This window comes from Semicossyphus pulcher, unplaced genomic scaffold (assembly GCF_022749685.1).
Source record: "Semicossyphus pulcher isolate SPU_LCO1_2020_fin unplaced genomic scaffold, fSemPul1.0.p SCAF_23, whole genome shotgun sequence".
Lineage (NCBI taxonomy): Eukaryota > Metazoa > Chordata > Actinopteri > Labriformes > Labridae > Semicossyphus > Semicossyphus pulcher.
In genome coordinates this window covers 9,021,094-9,047,011 of record NW_027211697.1, presented here as the reverse complement: position 1 = coordinate 9,047,011, position 25,918 = coordinate 9,021,094, and the positions used below count along the sequence as shown (strand labels likewise).

At 43.1% G+C, this 25,918-nt stretch overlaps 1 protein-coding gene across 4 annotated transcripts in view; it reads left to right on the top strand.

Moving 5' to 3' along the window:
• The window catches only part of cyth1a (cytohesin 1a), a 41,986-nt gene that overhangs the window by 2,262 nt on the left and 13,806 nt on the right, over positions 1–25,918 (top strand). The window contains exons 1-2 of one of the 4 annotated variants that reach the window (XM_069673978.1): positions 3,428–4,058; positions 25,308–25,390. In XM_069673978.1, coding sequence (XP_069530079.1) covers positions 3,977–4,058; positions 25,308–25,390 — 165 coding nt within the window. In that variant the 5' untranslated portion in view covers positions 3,428–3,976. Of the gene's footprint in view, positions 1–3,427; positions 4,059–12,411; positions 12,623–18,753; positions 18,871–25,307; positions 25,391–25,918 lie in introns of those variants that run through there. The other 3 variants (XM_069673979.1, XM_069673981.1, XM_069673980.1) reach the window with 3 other exon arrangements.

Sequence of the window (25,918 nt, the reverse complement as noted above, 5' to 3'; positions counted from 1 at the left end):
CTGTGCAGAACTCAAAGAAATGTAGATAAAAAGAGGCACACAGAGGGAGCTTTCAGACAGCGGAAGCAGAAACTGGGCCAGGATGCTACAACTTACTATCATTAACATGCTAAATAGTGCCTTGAGTCTATATTTAGCCTGTTTAGCGTTATTCTACTTGCATTTTTTTGGAGGTATTCAGTTGAGTTTGCACCAGCTTGTTCTGCTTCCTGTCTGTAGTTAGTCACTGCAGGTGATGCTAACATTAGGCTGCTATGTAGGTGTTCCACCAACACAGATAAGGGAGCTCGCTGTAGGTTTTTATATGTAATGAGGGAAACTCTTTCATTACCCACAAAACTTGTCTGCCTACGTGCATTTTGAAAAAGGTTGCATGATGCTTTACGATATTCATAGATAGCTTATCGCTAAATCTGCTGTCTGCTAAACTTTACTTGTGGTGTGACTGAAGCCTTCTTCTGGCCTTTTGTGAACTAAGAATGAAGGTGTAGTTTCATGCCATGTCCACTTGGTGGCATGTGTGCATAAATGCTCCAGTCAGGTGTTCATTCAGGTCCAGGAAAGAGTCAGAATTACATTCGCAGCACTGTGCAGGCATCACCACATGTCAGCAGCTTCTGTGTCTGCAAGATGTTTTGCATGATGCGAATGCGCATTTAATCGCTTACATGTGCACTGTTTTTTGGTCATGTGACAGTGTATTGACAGCTATAGGGAAGTAGAGAATGCAGGATCAGCTACATGAACAGCAACTTAGAAAATATTAGTTTATACAGGATTCATTTTCTACAAGTAAAGTGTTACTGTGGATATTATTGGGTTCTAAAGCAATGCTGCTTTTACAGTGGGCGGGCAGTCACATGCTTCCCCTGCAGTTTCTTTCTTCCACTGGAAGACTATTGATAATTCTCCGTTAAGATGAGATAGATATTTTATAATTTATGATTTTAAACGTTTAATAACAGTCAGTTAAACATTGTCTTTGGGTTGCTTTGGACAAAGCTTCAGAGCCACATGAGCTCTGTGTGATCAAACAGCCATCAGAGGGTCCCTTAGCAAACCTGTTGTATTATTGATCATAGTGTGTTGGCTCTTGGGCGCCTATGGGCCCCATCCTTAACGGTGCCTTGTGAAGTTTTCCTGTAAACAAACAAAAGTTTTGTGTTCCTTTAGTGTTACTCACCAAAATGTGTACCCTTGATAACTTTTAATATATTAGATATATTTCCTTCCTCATAATAAACTAATTTTTAAACATACTTTAAATCCTGCATCGTTTACATCCATGTTTACCTGCTAGCAGTCTTCTTCTCCTCTGTTTTTGCAGGTACATTGCTGTATGTTTTGGCACATTACCGCCACCTGTTGATTGGAGGAATAGTTTAAAACAATCCACATGCACTTTAAAGGAGCAATTCGCCCCTGGAAAAAGATTAGTTCCTATAATCTCCCACATTAAAGGATGGCTGCACAGATTAAACAAATAATGATCAGTTAACTTGCACAGTATTGTCTTTACTGCCTTTGCCCGAGTTGCCCGGGCTTATTAAAGGAGCAATTGGCCCCTGGAAAAAGCCACTGTCAGTCCAAAATACGACAAGAATATACCTGTGGATTGTCTCAAAAACCTTCAGGTCTGCAGTCTACATTTCAAACCTGACAATTTTTGAACGAGACATGACATCGGAGGCGGGAGTCCTAGATTGAGGAAGTTTAGTTTAGCGAGCTCCCTGGAAAACCTCCGCCAGATGACGCATTTCACGTAGTCTGGCGGAGCTTTTCCAGGGCCCATTGGAGAAGCAGATAGCGTCCTCCAAAGGCCTCCCCTTAATAGCATGATAGGACAGAGGGCGAACTGGCCCTTTAAGATATATAGATACGTTATTAATTATTTACAGGAAATTACTTTGTTACAGCAGCTATAATCACAGTGAAGACACCGAAGAATAAACGTAAAACATGTAGACACATTAAAGAGTAAAATAAGTTCCCAAAAAGTTACAAAGAAGACAATAAAATACATCTGTAATACTTAATAAAATATGCAGCGTGATTTGTCGTGTCTAATAATCAAAAAATATATTGATATATATAAATATCCAGGGGCTCTACCGTGGCACAGTGGTTAACGATGTTGCCTCATCGTAGAAGGTTCCTGGTTCGAACCCCGGTTCAGGGCCTTTCTGTGTGGAGTTTACATGTTCTCCTTGTGCATTCGTGGCTTCCCTCCGGGTACTTCCTCCCACAGTCCAAAGACATGCTCGTTAGGTTCACTGGTGAATCTAAATTGCCCGTAGGTGTGGGTGTGAGCATGAAAGGTTGTCTGTCTCTATGTCTCAGCCCTGTGATCGACAGGTGACCAGACCAGGGTGTACCCAGCCTCTCGCCCAATGACAGCTGAGATGTGCTTCAGCCCTCCGCGACCCTGAACAGGATACTCTATCTATCTATCTATCTATCTCCATCTATCATGCACCAACCTGTTACCTTGTTTACACTCCCTGCAGGTGCTCAGAAAGTCGCTGACACCACACTCCTGTTCAGAGAGGCAACGTGGAGCCGAGCTGAGCGGGGGGAGTATGCATACTAAAAAAGAGAAGAGAAACATTCGTGCTGAGTTCACTGTGTGCCGCCGTGCTGCTGTTCCTTCCGTGACAGGGCTTCTCCTCTGCCTGATGTGCAGCTGCAGCATTTTAGTGTGGTCAGGACTGACTTTGCAGTTCATGCAGGGGTCACTGTGAGGCACACGGCTCTCTGGTGGTACACTGGGCAGTGATGGTTGGATTGGAGGTAATGTCATAACCATGCAAAGTGTAGTTTGTGTCAGATATGCCTGCTTGGCTTGAGTCATTGGCAGACAGGGTAGATAAGAAAAATGAATCCTTGACTGTTACTGAATGAGAGAGGCTGTTGAGGACACTTTGTTTGATTGACAGGCGGCTAATTCGGAGCAGCAGGCGGAGCAGCATCGCTTCAGGAGTGGAGGTAAATATTTCCGCTTTTCTCCACAAGAGGAAGTGAAAATCCAAAAGGAAATCAATTGCCGCTCATTATCTATGCATCTGCAGCAGAAACAAACTGGTTTCTTTTGTTGTCAATATGTGTGTGTGCGTATGTGTGTGTGTGTGAGATCCCCATATGTGCTCTGTGGCTCCAGGACCCCCAAAAATGTGCTTTAGCCATGGTAAATAATCTCAATAGGCGTGAAAATAATCAAGTCAAAACAAATGGCTCACAGTGTTTTGCCCAGGAGCAGATCATTTCTTCTACCCGGTTGCCAAGCAACAATGAAATCTTGATTTTATATACAAGGCTTTTGAAGCCGAAAACGATGAGTGACTAGAAGCTGAAAGAAACAGTGCAGAGAGCGGCGTGCTGCAGATTAGTCGCTGTGATTCTTAATTGTTAATTGATTTTGCCTTTGATGCAGTTTAACAGTAAAAACTTGTGACATAAACATTAGCTTTAAAACAATACTACCTGACTTTTCCATTTGTGTAAACATGTGTTAGGTCCAAGATTGTCTGCTTGATTTAGCATGGAAAGTAGCAAGTGGGAGAGAAAGTGAGAGAGAGAGAGAAGGAGAGAGAGAGAGAGAGAGAGCAGAGGAGGATGGAGGGAGGCTGAGACACCAGCACAAAAAGGGGAACAGGGAGAAAAGCAGAAGTGATTTCAGCGCCCTGGCAAGTTGCACATTCAAAAAAAATCGAGGGGGAAGAGAAAGTAGGTGAATGTGGAGTGGAGCGAGATCAGCTCGGGGAAGCAGGAGAGAGATTTTATCCAGCCGGGGAGGATTAGGTGAAGCAGAGTGACAGAGAGCAGCACCTTACACTTGGAGACGGAGTGACTCCCAGCAGCCTCAGCGGGGAAGCCTGGCCCTGTGCTACTTCCCTATTCCTCCTTCTCAAGCGTAAGGAAGGAGACGCCAAGAGAGACATACCATCACACACAGATATAGATTTAACACAGTGGAGCTATGGGGACCGTGAGTGAGCTCTGCGTGTCCAGCCTTCAGACGTTCTTGTGTCCAGCTGTGAAGACGCTCCAACCGGATCCAGGTAAAGTCACAACTGCAGGCCTTAAAATTGTCTTTATTTGTGGTGGTGGTGTGCATGTGATTTAGCAGCACTGTCACTTAAGTTTGAATCTGTTTTAGAAGAAGAAAACCTGTTGAATCAAAGTGTTGGTGTGACCGCCGGCACTAACACATGGCACCAAAAGAGACGATAACACTCAGACAGAAATAGAGGGAGCTTCTTGTGGCTAAGGAGGCTCTCTCATTAAGCGCAACTTAAACCTCCGTGCACACACACACTCAGAGAGCGCGAGCTTATGTTAACACTTACTGAGCAGATCTAATCTCGTGTTGCACAAGCTGACTCTGCACATCCTTACTCAGACACCCACAACGGCACTGAAGCTTCAGGTGTAAACACAGCCGCTCATCTCCATCGTGTTTCTGCTCCTGCTTGGCCGTTGCATGACAAATTCGCTTCCTTGTTCCCGTTAGCAGTTTGTGTGTCCTTCGATAACAGGGACGGCCGTGTTGTGTTTACCGGAGATCACCTCCTAAACCTGGATAAACAACTCTCCCTGCTTCCCAGGCAGATTACAGACGGAGGAGCAGGCAGGAGTGGAGCTGGCTAAGACTTTCCCACCATCTGTCCTCATGTTCCCAGATTTGACAGTGTAGTATAAAGATCTGAATTGGGGTTGTTGTTGTTTGTTTTTGCAAGTGTTGCAACCGCATTACACGACACAGGAGGTTCACACTGCTGAGCATTTTTAAAGCTGTTGTCAGACCGCGTTGACATGACTAAAGCTGCGTCTCTTGGCTGTTGTGAATCAGCTGACGGGGTGCGTAACAAGGGGAAGCGGTGCTGTCTCAGTGATTTCAAAACACCTGAATCAGCACCACGGACAGTCTGCGTGTGAAGAGGGGACTTTGTGAGTTTAGCATACATTCAAGATGGAAGCGATCTGTTTTGTTCTGGGATCCAGAACGTGGGGACAGCAGAGTTTGTCGAGCATGCAAAATAACTTAGACAAAAAGTTCTCCTTAGATATACAAGGCTACTTTGTCGTTTGAATTTTCAGCCTCTAGTCCAATTTGTGGGCTGAAAGCAATCCCAAAGGCTTAATTTCAGCTGTCACCCGCCTGCACGTGTCAGTTTTTTTTTTTTGCTTCAACTGCATGAAAGATGGCAGGCGTAACATTCGGGGAAGAGCTTGGGCGGTGTTCTGTATGCGTTGGTGTTTCTGTTTTTAATCGTGAATCATGTCAGTGATTCATGTGTGACTCATCGGATGGCTGTTATCATCAGCACTATTAAATCACAACTAAAATATAGCCAAGTGTTGTTCGACACGAGCGGATGAAGTTCAAACATAAGTGAGAAATAACAAGAAATGTACTTCATGTGGTTCCAATCTTCTCAGTCACTCATCTAAACTAATGTAGCACATATACTGTGTTATGTCAGCGCCCTTTCCAACTGTAAATGTTACTGCGAGTGTGACTCAACAGGCCCGATTAATCTTCACACACTGATGCCGATAAAGCAGGCGTGATAGTAATTCAGCTGATTAATAGCAGCACAGTTTTGCGGGCCGTCTTTGCTGTGAGGCAGGTGCACCTTGGCTTGGGGCCTTGGCTCTCAGGCATGGAAATGGCTCTGTGTGGGCTCCAGGGGCAGCTGGGGACAAAGCGATGTCTTTGGGAGCACAAACAAGCCTGCCAGGAGCAGAGAGTGCGCAAGGAAAATGTGCCACATCAGCTTGTTGTAAAGGAGAGTACGGTGCAGTAGTGACAGTGGGTGATGACGCTACCGTCAGGACAGAAGTGGTTCCCGGCCTTTTTGTGTCCCTTTAACCCTGACGTCTACTTTAGGGTCCTCGAGATCCTTGGCCTCTTTGACTGCTCAAAAAATACTTCATCAGCTTGGGATAATATTATGAATGTGAAGTGTTTGGGCTCTAATCTCGAAGATTGTCATTTATATAAATGTCTGTTAAGTCTCTATCGCTGAATGAGGTAACACAATGGTGATTGAGCCTATGGCCCACTGATGACAGCCTTTGCATTTGCAGTATTACAGACTGGACGTGTGTCCCAAACCGGATACTATCATACTAATCATACTAATCATACTAACTGTGATGTAAAATTGAGTATGTCATGCGTTCCCATCTCATAGTATGCAATTTTGTGTATGTGAGAAATGCCAGGATGTATACTAGATCGGCCCGGATGTTTGAGTATGAGACGGGAGCTCACTGGTTGTACTCAACCGCCCCAAAATGCATTGCGGCTATTCAGCTTCTACTATGGCAGAGATGGACCGGACATACCTAAACGATTAAGTCACGTGATACAGAGAAGACGGCTCTGAGTATGATGCCAGCGGCATCCTAATAGTCAGGTTAGTAGGCAGTATGCAGTACATACTGTTTGAGTATGTAGCATGACACGGCATGGGTGTCTGTGGTGACTGTTGCGGAGAAATCACAAGCGGCGCCCAGTTAGTGACGCGTTTTCCATCAGCCAACAGTGGTTGGTCTGCCAGAGAGGGTAGGCGGAGCTAAGCGGCTGCTTTTCCGGTCTCTGTAAGTGTTGCGAGTAAACAGTAATCTACTATGGCTGAACAAACAAAGAAAAGATGGATGACTACAGATACAACTTCAACAAGAAGTGAAAATCCAAAGAAAAAGAAACAAATTCGACGCTCAGATGAAGGCAAACAGTCTGAAAAGGAAAGTCAAGAGTCACAACCGTTACAACCGTGGACGTCACACATGCAACAGTGTCTGGATATCTGGGAAGTGTGCTCACACAATTACCTTTTATCGCCAAAGGTGCCGCCAAACAGAATCAAACTGAGATCTTCGAGATTACCGCTTTGAAGCCAATTTCACCCGAACACAAGTACTTAAGTAGCTCCTTATCACAGGTTGCATGTCTTAGAGCATTGAACAGTTCAACCTTAGTCTGATTTCCCCTTCTTAGATTCCTCTTCCAAGTTAGGTCAAACTTTGCAATATTTAAGTATGTTCAAAACATCAGAAAAAATCAGCCGAACTTTGGTAACAGAAATATGTTCCTCATTACATCTTCACTTAAATCACTCAGATTTTCCTTGCAACCTTTTGAAGGATCTCAACCCCCCCCCCCGGATGCAAACTTTGTATGATGTTAAAGCAATACACAGAATCCTCTGCACACTGATTACAAGGCCTAATTTATCAATAAGCTCCTGTGAACGCTTACATACATACGTAAGATCATAATGTAACATCTTATCTTCGCTGAGACAGGCCTGTTTTCCACTGTTAATGCACTGTTTGACGTGTTCTGGATGCTGTATGAGACAGACTGCCAGGGAGCTGCTTCAAAGGGGAGCGTGTGGGAAAGCAAACAGAGGAAGATGAAATCCACACAGCTCTGTGAGCCAAATAAGATATTTCTGTTGGCACGGTTTGTTTTTCTTAAATGTCCTGGTTTTTATCTTGATAAAATAGCTTGAAAAGACCAGGCATGCGGCGAAACTGGAAAATACTGTTCTTGGTTGTGTTTCAGGCTGTTGCAACTAGTCCTATTGTTGCACAGTAAATGTGTCGACATGCCGGCCTCATCAAGCTTTCATGCCGGCAGACACGATCCGTCCCCGAACAGCAGGAGGGTTATTTAGCCATTCCATAAGACTGTTTATTAGTCAGCCTTATGCATAATTGATTACAGATGAACAAATGCTTTGTCAGCCTGTATTCCATCAAGGCAGTCATGTTGCTTGCGTGGTCGAACATGCTAACGGCATTAATATACGCAGGGCAGAATGCTGCGAGCCTGGCCCGAGGAAGAGTGACTTCTAGTCAGCTGTCCCGCTTCATCGGGAGCTCTCTGCATTTCACACCCTCGTCCTAACATTTGTGAAGACAGCAGTATTTCTGCAGGTGTATTTTTGTGCAAGCTACAAAGATGAGATTAGTGAGAGTGAGAGTTTTATGTTTCTGATTGCGAAGTTATCGCCTGCCACCGGTTATTTTCTCTCTCACAGCCACATACAAGAAGTGACACAAGAACTACATATAACCTCGTTATTTCTTTTGACTCATGTCGGTAATTAATCACTCAGGTCTGCCCTCCCTCTTACCCGGAACAAATTATGTAATGCCTCGATACAAAGGTGTCATTGAGTCCGACTGCTTCTGTACAAGAGTCAAAATCAGCTTGTGCAAGCAGTCAAGCAGGTATGGAGCAACCAAACTTCAGCCACAGATTATGCCAAAGAATGCCTGGCATGCATGTGGTAATCTTTTCTCATACTTCATGTTTGGTGTTTACTGGTTGTGACGTCCTGTTTCTCAACAAGCCTGTACTTTTTTTTAGTAATTATGCTTCTTAGGCAAAGATGCAGCTAAAACACAGGCATGGCATCATGTGAAGTGACACAACACAGTGCAGCTGACCAGCCGCTTAATGTTAATGTTGCTTTTATTTGCGTTATTAGGTCGCACTATCTCTTTTAGATATCATGTATGATATCCTGTGTGTGTGTGTATGTGTATGTGTATCGAGGTAAATCTGCAGATAGAACTGTAATTGCGGAAGCTGAGCAGCAGGGGTCGCCCTTGGCATCTCTTCTCTTTGCATTATTTTCTCACACAGAACAATTTTTATCAAGTTTTGATCATTTTAAAGCACAGAGTTAAACAAGTGGATCCTGTCTGCAACTTCAGGAACATCGGGTGCATTGTAAGAGTTTTAAGGAAATTACATAAATAAGTTTATTTTTTCGGTTTCGGTCACTACATTTACCAGGCTGGCGCAGCAGGGACTAGTTCCTGTATTCTCTCCAAGAAGGCCCCACATTAAAGGATGACTGCACAGATTAAACAATGATCAGTTAACTTGCACAGTATTGTCTTCTCTGCCTTTGCCCGAGTTGCCCGGCCTTATTACAGGAGCAATTCACCCTGTTAGTCAAAGCTGGTGTTGTCTGCAATCGATAGAAGCAATGATATTTGAAATTGGTGCCATAGCTGTGGAGAAAGTTGCTTGTGGCTTGTGTACAAACAGCTTGTGGTTTCGCCCATTCCACATTCCTACAACACCCAGTGTGCGTTGCGCCCCTCCCTCTGAAGGGAAAGGCCCAGCGAGAGACGCTGGAATACAACAAAAATACACCGGTGGATCATCTAAAAAATCTTCAGGTCTGCAGTCTACAGTTCAAACCGGATGATTTTGAACCAGACATGACATCGGAGGCGGGCGTCCTAGATTGAGGAATTGCGGTTTATCAAGCTCCCTGGCCTCCGCCAGATGACGCTTTTTACGTAGTCTGACGGTTTTCCAGGGCCCATTGGCGAAACGGATAGCTTCCTCCAAAGGCACAGAGTGGAATTGCATTTTTTTCCCCACAATAATGGCATTAGCTCCCCATGATAGCATGATAGGACTGAGGTTGAAAATTGGCAAACTGGCCCTTTAAGAATAATCCTGATGATGAAAACCTCCATTATAAATCTTGGCTAAGAGTTTGAAAAACTTTGCCGTTTGTTGTAAGCATCTTGTAGCATCGCTCAGATACTAAGTCATTATCTCTAGACCCGGGCTGTGGTTAGCGCTGTCGTCTCACAGCTCGAAGGTTCAGAGGATGTGGGCCTTTCTGTGTGGAGTTTGCATGTTCTCCCCGCGCATGCGTGGGTTCCCTCCTCCCTTCCTTCCACAGTTCAAAAACATGCTTGTTAGGTTAATTGTTTGAATGTGAGGGTTTCATCATTGACCTGCATGGAGAGGATAAATATAGCACACACATTCTCATGCTGATTTGCTGTTCAAAGTCAGTAGGTCTGATTATCCGATCAGCTGGTACACAGAAGAAAAGGCCTGCTGTTTCACTCTCGATGGGAGGCACTTTCCAGGATCTTTCCTGTAATCCTTAAGGCTTAATCTAGTACGATAAAACCGAACAACATCTATTTGCTGTGGCTTGTGTGAGGTTTAAATGTTCCGGGTGTTAGTGAGAGGATTTCAGCTCATTCTGCTGGAAAGATGGCATAAGAAGCTGTGTCTTGATTGGGTAATAATAGCACAGATAGGGGCAATAGGATAGTGTTACCTGCCTTTATGATCCAATCCAGTCTAAAGTCCCTGAAAGCATTGCAATCTATCTGAAGCACCCTGCAATAACTTGAAGTATTTGTCTTTTTGAGGAATTTCTCCAGCTCATTGAAACGTATAATCAACTGCATCTAACATGCAAGAACAAAACCCTCTTTACGTTTCATAATCTAGTCTGACGCTAACTTGATGTTTGCGAAACTCTGCATGAACGTCACACATTAACTCGGGGATCAGTTCTGCATGTCTTCGTGCATCAGGAAATTGCAGACAACAGCGCGTTGATATGCACTGATTGATCTAAAGGTCAAACGTCTCTCTGGTTTCTCTTGTTCCGGGTTCTATAGCACACATTTACAGCAGTTCTCCGGGGAATGGGTGGATAAAGACGTAACCATGAATTGAAACTTTGTGTGAACAGGGTTCTCTTCACACAGAGTACATTGTCAGTTGTTGAGTTAGGGCAGCACAACAGACGCATTCACAGTGCACAGCATGAGGACAAGCCCCTTAAATGAAGTGGCCATGCACACTAAGGCCTTTCAAGAGCAACATGATTTTACTCTCTGGTCTGCAGAAAAAATCTCAGTGTTCGGCTTATAGGACAAAATTTAAATGCAGCGAGAAGTTCGGTCTTTTGAACCTTTTTCTCCCGTGATGCATTAGATAGGATTGGAGGAAGGTGAAAAAGGAAAACATTGAAGGTGTTTTCTCCTGGTCTCTTTCACTGGCTGAGATGCAGCATTCCTCTTTTCTCCCCTGCACCCATTAACAGGCAGAGACAGGCTCAGCTCTTTCATATCTCACAGAGCAGCAGCAGAGACGAGCAGGTGCTATACAAGCAGCAGGCACATTTATCACTTATACTGTGTGTTGATGGGCCAGGATGAAACATGAAAGTTGAAACAGCAAACTTGTTTTAATGGTGCAATTGATGGTATATTACTCTGTGCAGAATTTGTACTTGGTTCTAGTCTTGATGGAGTGATTTCACTTACTTTTAGTTGTGTGATTGAGACAGTGTAATGACACACAACTCTTTAATGAAACCACTGAAACGTTACAAAGGAGGAGCAAAGCATTTAAATCAAGGTAAGGTAATCACAGAAAAGGCCCAATTTCTGCACTGATATCAGATTTATACGGTGGTTTTCTATCGTTTGAATATTCAGCAGGTGTTTCAAGTGTTCTAATAGTCCGCTATAAGCCACAGACAGGTGTTGTTGCTATTTTTTTTCCGACTGACTGAACACACACGTCTTCTCTCAGCGGATGTGGTGAATTAAAGCGCAACAACAAGCGCAAGATCAGCAGGAATGAACTGCTGTATCTGTGTGTGTCAATCACATAGGTCTCCCTGCCCCCACTCAACTCTGTCCCAACAACAGTTTACTGTGTGTGTGTGTGGGTGGGTGTGTGTGTGTGCGTGTGTGGGTGTGTGAGTGAGAAAGAAAGAGAGAGAGAGGGAGAGAGAGAGAGAGAGAGAGCAGTGCCCAAGGCAACAGGGTGGGAACGCAGACGGTAAACGCGTCATCTGGACCATTTGCTGCACCTTCAGCCGAAGCTATGTCAAGTCAGCAGAGATGGAAGACACTTACCGGATATGGAGCAGACCTTCCGTAAACATAAGAGTCCATTAATGGCAAATATTTTATTTCTCTGTAAACGTTTGGCGAAATACAGTGCAATGATGAAGGAATAGCTTATTATAATCTTTTTTTTTTTTTTTTTTTTAAATATAGGACTTAAAATACATTAAAAGTAAAGTTGTTTAATTCATATAACCTACTGAAATGCTGCAAGACTAAGAAGCCTTTGTTCAACTTACTGCGCAGGTGCGATTCCCGATGCCTTTGTGGAAACAAATTTAATGAAAGAATTAGGCCTACGATAAAAAAGGCACGTTTATTTATGTAGCACAATACAGTTCAAAGTGCTTTACACAATACAACATAAGCAAAGAAACAATATAAATCAAGACATTAGACAAAGGCAAAGTGAAGGTAAAATACAATATAAGAAGCTAAAACAAGCTAAAATATAAAAAGATAGTTATAAAATATAACAATACAAGTTACAGTGCAAATAAATACATTTATAATAATAAGAAATCCGAAATGGGGAAAAAAGGCGAAAACATTTGCAACGCATTCGCGCTTGGGGTTTTTATTTTGAAAGTAATGACCGGAAGCTAGTGGATTTTATTCTGCTAGTCTTGACAGAAGCTCGCGCGCATGAAACGTTGGTTGGTTAAAGTCCTCCGTCTGTGTAAACCACTCCCTTGAGCTGGCGATACGAAGCCACTCTTCTCTTACCGAAGAAACCGTTCCCAAGTGTGTTTAGTTAACTCGACTCAGAAAAACTTAAAAAAAGACAAGGTCTTTTTATATTTACCGATAATCGTCTGGTGGGAGTTTTGAAGCTCGAAAACATCTAGAAACTTTTTTTGAACTCGATCCTGCCAGGCAGCCAGCATGGTGTTAAAATCGGAAGACGGAGTAGGTGAGTGAAACAGTCTTGAAAAGACATTTTTCTTCGTCTCCAATGTCTTTTGACGTTTTAACTGGACGGTGTGTCGTCGAAAACTTGTTTATGAGAAGTTTGCTTGTGTAGTGTGGAGCTATGTGGCTGAATTGTAAATTGTCAGAAACCAAATGTGAAGTGAATGCTGGTACGTGTGGCCTTGTTTACAGTGTCACCATTTGTGCCATCACTGTTGTACTGAGCCAACTTTTGAGCATATTTAATTTCATTTGACATATTGTCCACTTTAACAAAATAATAACACCTACAACTTCAAAATAAGACGCATATTGTAATTTATGTCAGTTTGCAGTTGAGTATATACAATTACAAATTAATAAAAATAAAAAAAACCGTTGAGTTTAAATTTAAAACTTTTGAAAAAGACTATGGGCTTTTTTTCACAACAGGAGGAAAAGCCCAGGTGTTAACAATAACAATATTAACTTTAACAAGGGTTCTGTTTTATTCAGGTGTCTGAGGAAGCCATGACAGGCAGTCCGCATGCACACTACCAGGACCGTAAAATTGAATCAGCTAAAGGGAATACAGCCATCATTAATGCTGCTATAAACGCCTGCGCTTTTCCTACTGTGATATGATAAAAAGTTAGCTATGTCACAAGTAACTGCACATGTACAAATAGCCTACTTTTAACACAACTTTTGCAATAGAGAGGACATCCTTTGTGTCATTTTTCAAGCTTTCATCAGCAACAGGTGTGAGAGCAGGCAGTTACTTCTCCAGTGTCAGCATGAAAGCAACACACTATTATTCATGTTAGCCTACATGTTAGTTTTCTTTTCTGCCTTTGAATAGGTTACCTTAAAATAACCATATTGTTTAACTGAGAAGCCCAGTGTAAGAGCTGTAATGTTGTAAACTGTATTAGGCTAAAGGATGGTTGTAATTCTTTCCCATGGCTTGTGATACTTTTATTATCACCACAGACTTTATTACTTTATAGCAATAAATGAGTGCGCAGGCTTTGAAGTTAGACAGAAAGTCTTTGTTGACAGGCAGCTTCCATCTCTTTGACTTGGTTAGCCTGATAGAATTAATCAGCACCCTTGACTTGCGTCACTATTAATCCTGTTAGGGAACAGTGAACGTCTGACTGCCTGATCCTGTTATACGCTGCTGCTCTTTTGTTCTGCTGATGGAGAGAGAGGAGAACTTCTACACTCTTTGCCTCACTGGCCCCGGCTCAGCCTGCCTGGCACACTGCTGCATTGTTTTTACGGGGATGAGAGATGAGAGAGGGGAACAGTCGATTCTCTGCGAGTCCATTTGTCTCTGCCACTTATAGGTGGGTGGTCTGGGAAGTTAAAGTAGTTGTCACTAATGGTTCCCTAATGAGAGGCGCTGAGAGCTCTAATGGGCCCTCTACAACATTGTGCCCTGCCTGGCACTATGATGCCCGTGTTTGATAGCCGTCATCATCTCCCCATAATCATATTTCAGCCTTCTTTCTGCAGCGGTTGCAGCTCTCTTCTCCACTCAGGCCGGTGTTCTTTCTGTATAGGTACTGCTACAATTAAATTGGGTAAATGCGTATTTACTTTACAGGGGTGTTGTTGTGGGCCTTGTGTTTGGTAGCTCAGCAACACCCAGACTGCATTGCTCACATTTTTTAGGGCGGTATCACCAATCAAACAATGGCATTCAGTATTTAAACCACAGTAATCTATCACAGTAATGTCCGACTGGATGTCGATCTGTGATCAATTTGTATTTCATTGCTTTATGAGTTTTTTTGGTCTATCACTAACTATCAAGTATTTGTTTAGACTATAATAGGCCTATATCAAAAAAGCTTTTCTTCAGACCACCTTAGTTTTAGGCTACTACTAGCCCAAAAATGCAGATTATCAAATTAAAATCAAATGAGAAAAATTTAAGTAGATCTTAAAAGGTAGTTGATGAGAATTTTAAGTTATTAGAGTTATTTATTTAAGTTTACGAGAATCAAACGTAATTATTTTGTCAAGAGCCAAGCTACAAATTATTTTCGCTTTTAAAATGTGGAGCCTGTTTCATGATCCATGATCAACATTAGTTGTCATCAATTTTGATACAAGAGTAAAAGTTGTTAAAGGTATTTATCTTTCTCTCAAATGCAAGAATATGCTGTTCTTCTCTTTTATTTGATGTGATTAATATTTGCTGAGGCAGTCTGCATCATATTGAACTTAGAGATTTTGTGTTTTAATATTTTCTGACATTTTATGGACAAAACATTTAGTCTCTTAATTAAAAAACAATCAACAGACCATTCAAAAAAGCACAATACTTAGTATGCATCCCTGGTCTAAACTTGGGTGTGCTGCCTGTCAAAATAACACGATTATTTACCTGACGAGCTCTGCCGTTAAAACAGTTGATAGTTATGGCTGATTTGCATACTGTTTGCATTCAAAAAAACCTTTTCCTTTGTGTTTCTCAGACAGATCAGCTGGTCCTTTGTTTGAGGTGTGAGAGTGTGAGATTGAAAGAGTGTGGCACAAGTTTACCAACCACCCACGCTTCAATTTGGCAATGATACCCTTTTTCGTATCTCAGTCAGACTCATGTTAAGTAACACATATGGCTTTCCTTTTCTTTTTTAGGAATCAAAATTGCACCAGAATTTTTCACTTGCAGATTTCCTTCTCTTTCTTACCTGCACAGTTCAGCCTGCACTTGATTTTCCTCTCCTTTCTCTTAGCACTTATGAGTGAATTCAGGTTTGTCTGCAGCAGGCACAGACACGCCTCGAGTCATATTCCTCATACAAGACAAAACTCTGTGATCAGTCCTTTTGATAGGGCAATTCAAAATGGCGCCTGCGGGAACTCCGTAGAGAATGCATTTTAAAGAAGTGTGCTTATATGCTTACCAGTGACGCCTCTGGTGCATGTCAGGGTTTGGTTACTGCTCAGCATTATTTGTGTAAAATTTGTTTGGGCTGCAGAATTTAAAGCATCAGTCCATGACATTACATGATGATTTTTCAAGTAATTTGAGGAAGTTACTGTTGGTATAGTGTGTGTTAAGAATGCATTGAGAAAGATCTAGCACCATAGCAACTTCGCCAAAGGGCCGAACAATGCGTGCTGAGTTGTATAGCTGCATTGTGTGCGTCATTTTGCGAGCCCTGTGTTTTGTGCACTGTTCAGATCACAGTGCATGCCACCAATGTTGTGATAGAGTTGAAGGATTAAAGTCATGAACAAGGAAGAATGGCTATTTTAATGCCTTTCCCACAGGATGGGTGGGTGCAGCCACCCAGCTCTCGCTCCTCCCCTGAACTCTGAGAACGGCTCACAAACAGGAAGCTGAGAGTTTGACAACATGCTTGACGGAAAGTGACTTATCAGTTTGCGTGTGGGCTGAAATTTCCTAACTGCTTTGCTAAAGAAAATTCACACTGAGACAAAAATAAAGCCGCTTAGAGAGAAAAAAGATCGGTGGCTCTTTTGGCTTTCCTAGTCATGTATTTTCTGGATGTGTGTGTTTTACTGGCAAGAGAGGATGTTGATAGTAGGACAGCCCCGATAAGAATCAAGGCCAACAGCATCCGAGCACAAAGGCATGCATTGTGGGTTTAAATAGCACTTCCGCTTTTAAGGGAAAACACTGAGAAGCCTCCACGCCGGCCTATCAAAACAAATAACGTTGATAAATTCCAATAAAATCGACCGGGGATTATTAAAGATAGCTGATCTTTTGTGGTTATAATGGTGGGTTGAATGTGTGCAGCTGCAGGATGTTTGTGCTGTAGAGCTGCCTGTATGTTTGCTTTACACCAAAGCTGTGTGTATGGTGAAAGGCCTTGCTATACGTTCTCCAGCTCCAGTTCCCACCCAGTCACATCCTCTGGTCTAAGCATTCCTTCACACACAGAGAGCAGACTGGGGATGCTCGTGTTCTCATGTGGGACGGCAGGCTGCCATCTTTTTGTGAAGGCTTGGTATCCTCTATAGTTTTGAGTTCACTCTGGGTGTCGGGATTATATAATAAAATATAATTATAGGGATGAAAAAGTAATGTTTATAGTAAAATCGATTAGTCTAAAAAATAATGTATGCACTCATTAACATATTGCCTCTCAGTCATCACTTGTCATACTAAAATAGTTTGAGATTCTGTCTTTTTCTGTAGAGAATCTCCCCTGTCGTCTATATTGTCTTATTATTTTGCTGTGATTGGGACACACCTGGGTGTCATATCATTAGACAGTGATGTGTAGCCCCCAGCAGGTGGACAAACGGCACAGCAGAGAGGCCACTCACAGGGATGAAGTGCGGCTTCGGCTACATAGACAGAAAATCTCACACCCTCCTGCAGGGTTGTGCAGAGGTGTGCTAAATTGTTCTCTTGAGCATAACCACTGTGAAACAATCAGAAAGTAACATTAATTTCTCTGTCTCCACATTATATTTACAATATGCTCGCTCCTTTGCTTCACTACCTCTCTGGGTCACTCGAGCACTACACTCAGATTTCCTACATTTCCCAGAAAAACGTAAGGCAACCAGAAAGAAAGTGTCTGTTCTTGATTTAATAGGGTTTTTTGGTGCATAATAACGATACTGATAGCAATAGCATGATGAAGGGAGCGTGTTTTTCCTGTTGGAAAGAATTTGAGGCATCTGTCTCTCAAGAAAAAAGTGCCTCAGCGCCTTAAAGATTTCTTCCTGAATGAATATTAGATGTGGGCCCAACAGATTTCTTGTTTAGTCTCGTCTCTGTTGCAGTTCCATTTACTACAGGATATAAATCATCACTTGTCAGCTCCATGTCAGAACTGGCTATAACCCTGCTAACACGTGGATCCCATATTGACTGTCGTCAGAGGAAGCTCCGTTACTCTGGGGCTGCAAAGTGCAGACAGCAGAGGGCTCCATGTTGACTCATCAAAGACGCTCAGACATGAGACAAGCGCTCACGTCTGCTCTGTGCTGGGGACGAACCAGGGGCAAGTTCACACTCATGCTGTAAAAAACCAGCTGCTTGGGGGGCCACGGAGAGGAATGCTGGGATTCTTGAGCAATCTTTTAGCATGTTTCATTTGCATTATTCTTAACACAAAAATACGTGATTGTCTTTCACACAGAATCTTTTGTTAAACCGGAGTTTGGAGGTGATAACGATAGCATGACTGGTCGCATGACTGGTCGCATGACTGATGAGGAGAGAGGAGACCTGTCTGAAAGTGCTGACTCATAACTACAGCTCATAGAGCCGATGACTTCCTTACTGTCTCTCTGGAACGTGACTAGATGTCAGTACTGGATGTTCAGTACTGTTTTCTCTGGACTTAGTGAAAAGATGAAATTATATTAACCCCATGCTTCATGTGACTTTGGAATAAATCCCCCTTTTGAAGTATGACCCAGTTTTAATATAAGGCCCTTTTTATTTATGTTTTCTCTTTTGGGCCGCTGGGTCTGGGCCTTAAGTTATAGCAGCTTATCATCTAAAACACAGTTTGTTTGTGTATTATGAAGTGAATATAAGTGCTGTAGAACTGCAACAGTAAATCAATCGTGTCAACTACTCATCTGCGACTAATTTGATTATTGATTTTAGCAATATTTTATAGAAAAGGGGTCAGAACAAGAGGTTTCCAGCTTCTTAGATGTGAACACCTGGTTTCTTTATTAACCCCCAAATTTATTTTCAAATACTTTAGCCTATATCTATAAAATCAGTGCCTGTAACCACAACTCATATTAAATCAACATATTAGTATTGACAGGAAGACATGTGGATAACCAGTATGTGATATATGCCTGTGTATAATTTGTGTTCAGAGGAGGCAGGGAAAGGAATGACCACTGGGTGGAGCCTTCATGTTAATGGTAGTGACAGCAAAATAGAGAGAGAGAGTGAGTAGAGAGAAAGGGAGGGAGAGGAGCGGGTGAGGTATCGAGTAAGGCTCCTTCCTCAAATGGACTGTGTCAGCGCGCTGTGAGCATGCTGGCAGCTGATAGCTGGACTGTACAGTTGAGGAAACCCGGCAGTATCTCTCTCCCTGGGTGGAGGAGCAGGCTCCTTCTCTCTGCCGCCTGTCATGCGGACGTCCCGCTCGCCTGCGTTTAGCCACAAGAGCTGACAGAAAAAAAGGACAGCTGGATCTTTTTTTATATTATTAAGGAGGACATATAAAGGGGGAGTGGAAACAGAAGAGGAGCTCGCTGGAAAGTCGCGGCAACTGACACTTTTGAGGATATCTCAAACAGGTGTGCACTTCAATTTACTCATGTGTTTATTTGTTCAATTGATTTTGTGGTGTTTTCCACACGTCTGCTTGTTTGTATAGCCTTTACTGTCATTCAGGACTTTGGTCAGGTTTGGTTGACTATGAGTGTCCAGATTTACATTCCTATAAAATTACAAATAGCTTGTTTCTGATGGGCTGTCCTGTCATCCTCCTGCGTGGTTTGTTGTGCTTTGGTTAAATCTGATGAATGGAGCTCCACTGACTGACACTTGATTGAGCACTGGTGTAGCAGGCCAATGACAGGGCTACAAAGTGCTGTCAGTGGCGTAGGGGTGTGTCATCATAATATATCTAAGCAATTAAAGTGCATCCAGGAGCAAAGGCTTTATGACCGAGGCTTTATTCAACACAGTGGTATAAAAGAAAAAAATCAAGCCTAGACACAAACTTAAAGCCAAGGATGCTTAAGCCATCCGTCCCCATGCCTGGGCCTTATTGAGGAATGTCCTGAGAGGCCACTTGCAGACACAAAGGGAGAGCTGTGATCGTCCCACTGCTCTTCCCACCGTCTCTGTGTTCTCTTGCCATTCACCGTCCCACGCCTCCCCGGCCAAACACAGGGCTCCTTCTCCTGTTATCTCCCCTCTTTCAGTCTCCCTTCACCCCCTCCTACCCTCAGGCCAGGTCCGGTTTGGATGCTTTGTGGATTCTTTTCATCCTTAACTGGTGGTCCATTTCGGTGTGGCCTGTCTTTTTTGTGTGGTAGCCCTGGATCTGAAGGTCAAAGGTGAACGAGTTCTACTGGGCCGGTGCCCGTATTAAAGACTGGCATTCCTTCACAGCCCCTGCTCTGCTTTGTTACAAACTGTCTGGTTCAGAAGCTGAAGCGGGGGTTATGTGTGTGTATGTGTTTTCAAATATATATGAGGGAGAGTCCCCTTGGGATTTACTGTAGTAATGAGATTCAGTCTCAGATCAGAGATTAGTGGAAGAGACGCTCCAGTTTAAATCACCTTTTGTTGCTCAATCAGAAGACATGAGGAAAGATCAGACGTCTTAGAGCCAGTTTAATAGACCTTGATGTACTTCTGTGTATGTTTTTGCCCATCCCAGCTCCCATAATCGATTGTTTATGTGCATACGTCGTGGGCTGAATGCATTAAACCTCATCATGAAGTAGACTGCGTCTCGTTACAGCCGGTGCTCTTATTGGTTTAGGCCAAAAGTCGATTGATTGGAGCCTACAGGGAGTTTGGGGGTGGAGGGTGCATTTTAGCAAGTTTAAAGGGAGCTGTCAATGAAACTGTAAGGACAAAGGCCGTATAGCAGCAGCAACACACTCAAGGCACAGGGGGAGGGGAGGAGGGCTGGAGAAAACTGATGGTTGCATTTTGGAGATAAGATGAGCTAAAATCAGAAAAAGCTGGGGGTTCTACGAAGGCATGATGGTGGAAAAAGAGGAAGGGCAATCAAGGGTAATGAGAGGCTGTTTCTTCCTCAAAAATATCGAGGAAAAAGGCTGAACAGATGAAAGACCTCATGCAGGGAGCATTTCTGCTACCAGTTTCATTCATCTGCCTTGATCAGTCTGCGCACTTCATCAAAATGTAATAATGTAGAGGCGCGTGGCTGCAGAAATTGATGTGTATCTGTTTGCATATTCCCTCAGTCAGCAGATCATAGGCAGCGTTGTGGTGTAATTATATTCATTGATGTCTCCATCTGCCACTGAGATGGACCAAGGCTTCACAGTTTAGGGTAAAACCTATACTTAGATTCACCTTAAAAACATCTACTACAATGGATGTTCAGTGAATTAATCCAATTCTGTGTCGCACTAAAGGGAGCCATTTCACCAATCAGTTCACCTATGTGTCTACTTTGTGATCTTGTCCAGTAGCTGTGTCACAAGGGGCAGCATAGGTGAGAAGCTTATTTAGTTAATGATATTTTGAGTCCTTGTGCGCTGAGAGGAGCTACCTAAATTGGGTCACATCTGCAGGGAGGAGGGGGGGGGATTCTAATTTCCTTTTTTTTCCAAGGAGAGTTCTTCAGTGATCCGGGTGGAAATGAGACGTCTGCCTCTTCTTCCAGGATGGCAATCAGGATGTGTATTAGTGGGCTCCGCCGCTGTGGGAGAGGGAGCTATAATTGGTATCTCCCTTGATGTAACCTCCCCGGCACTCTCCGCTGACCCAGCCCTTACTAAAAACTGCTTCGCCCATCTAGAAACTCAGTAGATGCTTTAAAAAAAAAAAGCAAAGGATTAGGACATTGATGGTGAAATATTGGAGTTAAATGGGCTAAAATGAAGCATTGTGGTAAGTTAGAAATGTGGTTTCAAAGAACTGCTCAACTGTTGTTGAAGCTGATGGGGATACAACAATGTAGGAGTGGGCACCGTGATTATACTTGAGGGGAATGGAGTGAGTGTTTTGAGTCATAAATTTGGGTTAAACAGCACTCCGTAGTAATGAAGGCCAGAGCATGGCAGGACAAAGCTCAGATTATACTGTCCCAGATCTGGCAAAAGGGCACTTGTGTCTGTGCCTTAACTGGGATATTGTCATAATCTGCTCTTCCAACACTTTTTGTTTTCAGATTTTTAAAATCTTGAAATTAAGCTGGAGGGGTTAATTTCACATTTCAGGCGTGTTTATTGTTTTGTCCTGTCCTGCCTTGTTTCCCGATACTTCACTCAGTCTGACTAAGTCTGGACAGTTCCAATCAGATGATGTTAGTGTTGAAATATGAAACAAAAAGCAAGTTGCGAACAGCAGGGGGACAGACTGTGTGTCGGCAACTGGCTTCAGCTTTTTGCTCCGTGTGCACGATATTCCTCTAAATGACCTGCTTTCTGAGCAGCGTGACTCCCTGAAGGAGTGAAGATGTGGGCGGCCTGCGTTTCTCTTTCAGCCTGTCGAAATCACAACAGGCTTGCCCAAGCCAGAGTACTGTTGGAGCCCTTTAATTCTGAGAGGCTCCTAAAAGACAGGTAGTGAATGTTGTTAATATGGAGGAAACAGAACCACATTTCCGCTCACATCTTTTACAAATGAACAAGTCATACACTGCATCAAGAGACTGCTTTTAGTAAGGTATCAGTGAATCTGTCTTCTTAAGATAATAAGCCTTGTTCAGAAGCAGATACCCTCCATCGCTCTTTATTTACCTTATGTGTGTCCTCTGTCTTTCTCGTTTCCTGTCTGTTTCTGATGACAGCCTCTTTTCATTGGCCGTACCAGTGCAGAGGTTTGCTGAATGACAGCCAAGCAGTGCTGCCAGACAGAAGGGAGACGAGCACCTCTCAGCATTTACTTAAGTGAATGGTTTCCCCCCTCATTTTGCTGTGTTCTGGGAAATGACACCAACTTGGTACCCATCTCTGGCACATGAATGGGTGGGGCTTTTCCCTTCCCTGATGTGGTTTGATCAATTTGGGTGGAGTCAGAAAGGCAGTGATGTGTGTACCTGATTGGCTCCTTAAATAAGTCTGATCACGGGGATGACGTCAGTTGATGTGGACCCTTTCCTGACCTGTAATTGAAGGACCTGGTTGTTGTCATGCTTCTGCCCTGCCGATCGGCTAAGATACTGATTTTCTATATGCTCCTTGTTTGTGCTCTTGAAGGAGACAAGTGATTAGATGATTTCCATTCTGAAATGACTGCGTTGCTGTGGTCTCTCTGTCTCCTCCTCCGTGTCAAATTATAGTCCTTTTCTGCAGCTCTTCTCTCCTGTCAGTCTCCTCACGTTGTGGTCCTTCTCTGAGCCAGGAATGCTGTGGCTGTGTCGTGTTGGTTCCTGCTGTCCTGTTTGGTGTGGCGTGGCTGCCTCTGGAGCCTGACATCATATTTTCAGAAAGAGTAATGGACCTTCTGCTTTAAGCTCATCCTCCCTGTCCCTCTTGTTTCTGCTCTGGGTTTACTCGGTGTGACATTAACTCTTGACTTGGGATCATTATATTCAAGACGACGTGTGAATTCTGAGACCTGTCAGCACTTTGTTTTGTTTGTTTTCGTGCATGTGTGACTCCTTATGGGTCCCTGTCTGCATCAAAACATTCTTGCTTTCCCTGGTTATAGCAGCTCTCAGGGGAACTGTCTGACCAAAACAAAAGTTTGCTTAGCTGTCTGCTGTCCCTGTAAACGAGAAAAGTTGTACACAGTTGACCATGGTTTCCATGGATACCCTGAACATTCGGGATGTATTCAGCCGGTTCGCCAGAGATGCTGTATGCCAAGAGGTACGATGAGTGAAAGGTCAACCTGCAGTGCTCCCCCAGCTGTCTGAATCCAAGACAGAAGACAACACGGCTTTGTTTTGTATCTCTTGTTTTTCCGCTCCCATTGTCTATTATCCGTAACATTAGCAGACATTCCGGTTAATGTTATGGGTAATGCCTCAAGATGTTTGTGTTAGCATACCGACTGTTATTAAAATAGGTGCTCTCTATGATGGACTATGTATTTTCTCTCCAGGTTATCATGTATTGGATTTTACATTTGGATTAACTCTTCTTACTCGGGAAATCTGCTGTGTGTTTGTCTCAAGGCACAATAAAGCTCATCATTTCTGCATGGCTGGTCTCGTCCTTGCTTTATTGATTGCAGTTCAAGGTTTTTGTTTAGCTTTTAAAACCTTTATTCCACTGACCTCTTAATGCAGATACACTGCGTCCACAGTTTACTTAATCCCCTGTCACACATGCACTCCCACGAAATTACTTGAAGGAGCTACCTGTGAGAAAGCATATTACTGATTTAGACGATTCAGGCAGATGATTAATGTTGAATACGTCACAGCGAGGGAGTGGGTGTGTTGATGATGTTGGTGACGCCGCGTGGAGTTTAGCTGCTCGGTAGTCTTTTCTGCCTGCCTGTATACTGCTTTTCAATCCTCAATTTATATTGCCTATGTGTTCAAATACGTCCAAGTCCTCCTCCTTTACATGCGCGCTCTACCCAACAACTCAACTCAATCAAACGCAGTATTTCCAGTAGTTGAGAACACTGCTGACATGGTCTTCTGCTGTGTGCTACATGTGTAAAAAGGCAACTTATCTGGAACTGATTGTCCTAAATTCTTATGATAAACTGTTTAATCTAAGAGTGTGAAGAAAAAGTCAGAGAAAAACATTCTTCCAAATCATTGGTGTACTGCAAAGGGAGTTGTGGAATGTGTAATTGGCAACCTTGTGTTGCAGATTCCTCTGTCCTCAGCTTCTACCTCTCTCTCTATTACCATTACCTTGTTAACCGCTTGCAGACATCAGCCCTAGCCTCGAACCCTTTAACCTCTGACCTCTGCTGGTGAGGTAATGAAGGAAGGAGGAGAGGACGGGGGCTTGTGCTTGGCCACTGGGGGAATCAGGGAAGAAGTCACTGAGCGACAGAGATGATCTTCCAACATAACAACTGCTGTGACTTGCGCAGCTCATGACACCGTCAAGGTTCATGTGGCTGATTGCATCTCTTTATATATGTCTCCTCTTGTGATGCTGCAAGAATCTCTCAGGGGAAATGTGCAGCAGAGCACACACAATAATTTTATTTATGCAATAATCGTGATGCTGTGTTTAAATGCAGATGTATTCTACATCTATTAGGTAATTATCAGTGCCTTTGTAAGAACTGTCAGACTGTTGTTTTAATAGATAAACATTTAGATGCATTCTGGCTGAATCGTTTTAAAGTTGCCTGCTGATGAACAGATTTGATTCATTGCCTTCCTTAAGAACAAGTTGGTTTTCAAATACAGACATATTCTGTAATGAAGAGAGAGCAAAGGTCTTTCAAGTGCATTGCTTACGTGGTTGAAACAGGGATTGTGCTTGGACTGCTGTTGGGTTTAGATTGCTGATACAAGTACTCTCCCTTTTTTATGCTTTGATTGCGGCTAGGGTTTTGCACACACACAGACACACAAACCTATTGTCCATCAAGTAGGACTCATTGCTTGCCTCTTAGTCCTCGGCACAGATGAAGCTAATTATAACAGCTTTTACTGTGAGTGACAGAACAGGCTCCGCTTTGAGACCTGTCACGTTTTTTGCCTCTCTGGTACTGATGCTCAGTGCTGCTTGGTTGACCTGAGCTGTTTCATTTAGTTGGTGAGTAGATTATACACACAAAGTTAAACCCTCTTCAAAGTGCACCTGATGCTGCAGACTTGGGTTTACTGTTGGCGTGGATGTTTCCTGAGAGTGTGTGTATGCTGTCTGATCTGTCCCCAAGAAATATCCTTTATGACTGTCATTGAATGTTCTTTGTGGCATATTCTACAAAGCTTGCCTTGTGCATTCAATAACCTTCTGATATGGGAAAATGTATTTCTGGACACAGATGCCTTCAGGGACACACCTCAGGGGATAGATATGCATAGAAAAGGATAAAGGTGCATTATATTTTGGGAGCCCTGTTCTAACCCTTCATCTTCTCTATCATCTCTCCGCAGTGCCGGACGACCTCACCCCAGAGGAGCAGCAGGAGCTCGAGAATATCCGCCTGCGCAAGCAGGAGCTGCTCGAGGACATTCAGGTAATACAGGAATAGATTATGGGGGCTGTTGTAATGTTTTTATCTTACAGAGAGACACTGGATAGGTGTAAAACAAAAAACAAGCCTGTACCACTTTTGTTTGGCTGCAGGATATGGCCATCTCAAGCTTTTTTACTTTAATTTTTCAAAAAGAAACTACTGTAAAATTCAGAATATTATAAGACGCAGTCTGTTGTTGGTGGTATAGCAGAGCTATTTATTAATAAAAACGTTAATTTATTTTCATTCAAAACACACACAAATTACAGCCTACCATCTGTTGTCGCCATGTCAAATTTGCAATCCTGTTAGCTACCGGTGCTGTAGCTGATGCTGAAAAGAGTGTCTTATACACCAAATTTTACGGTAATTGATTTTCACTGCTCTCGGGCATTTTATCCAATCGGCATTAAACTTAAGGTGCTGTAACCGTTGATGGAAAATGTATAGTTTAGTAAAGTACATTTAATGTGCAGAATGCTCCTGGAACACAGTTAACCTTTCTGTCACAGTCGGTCAAATTGTAAC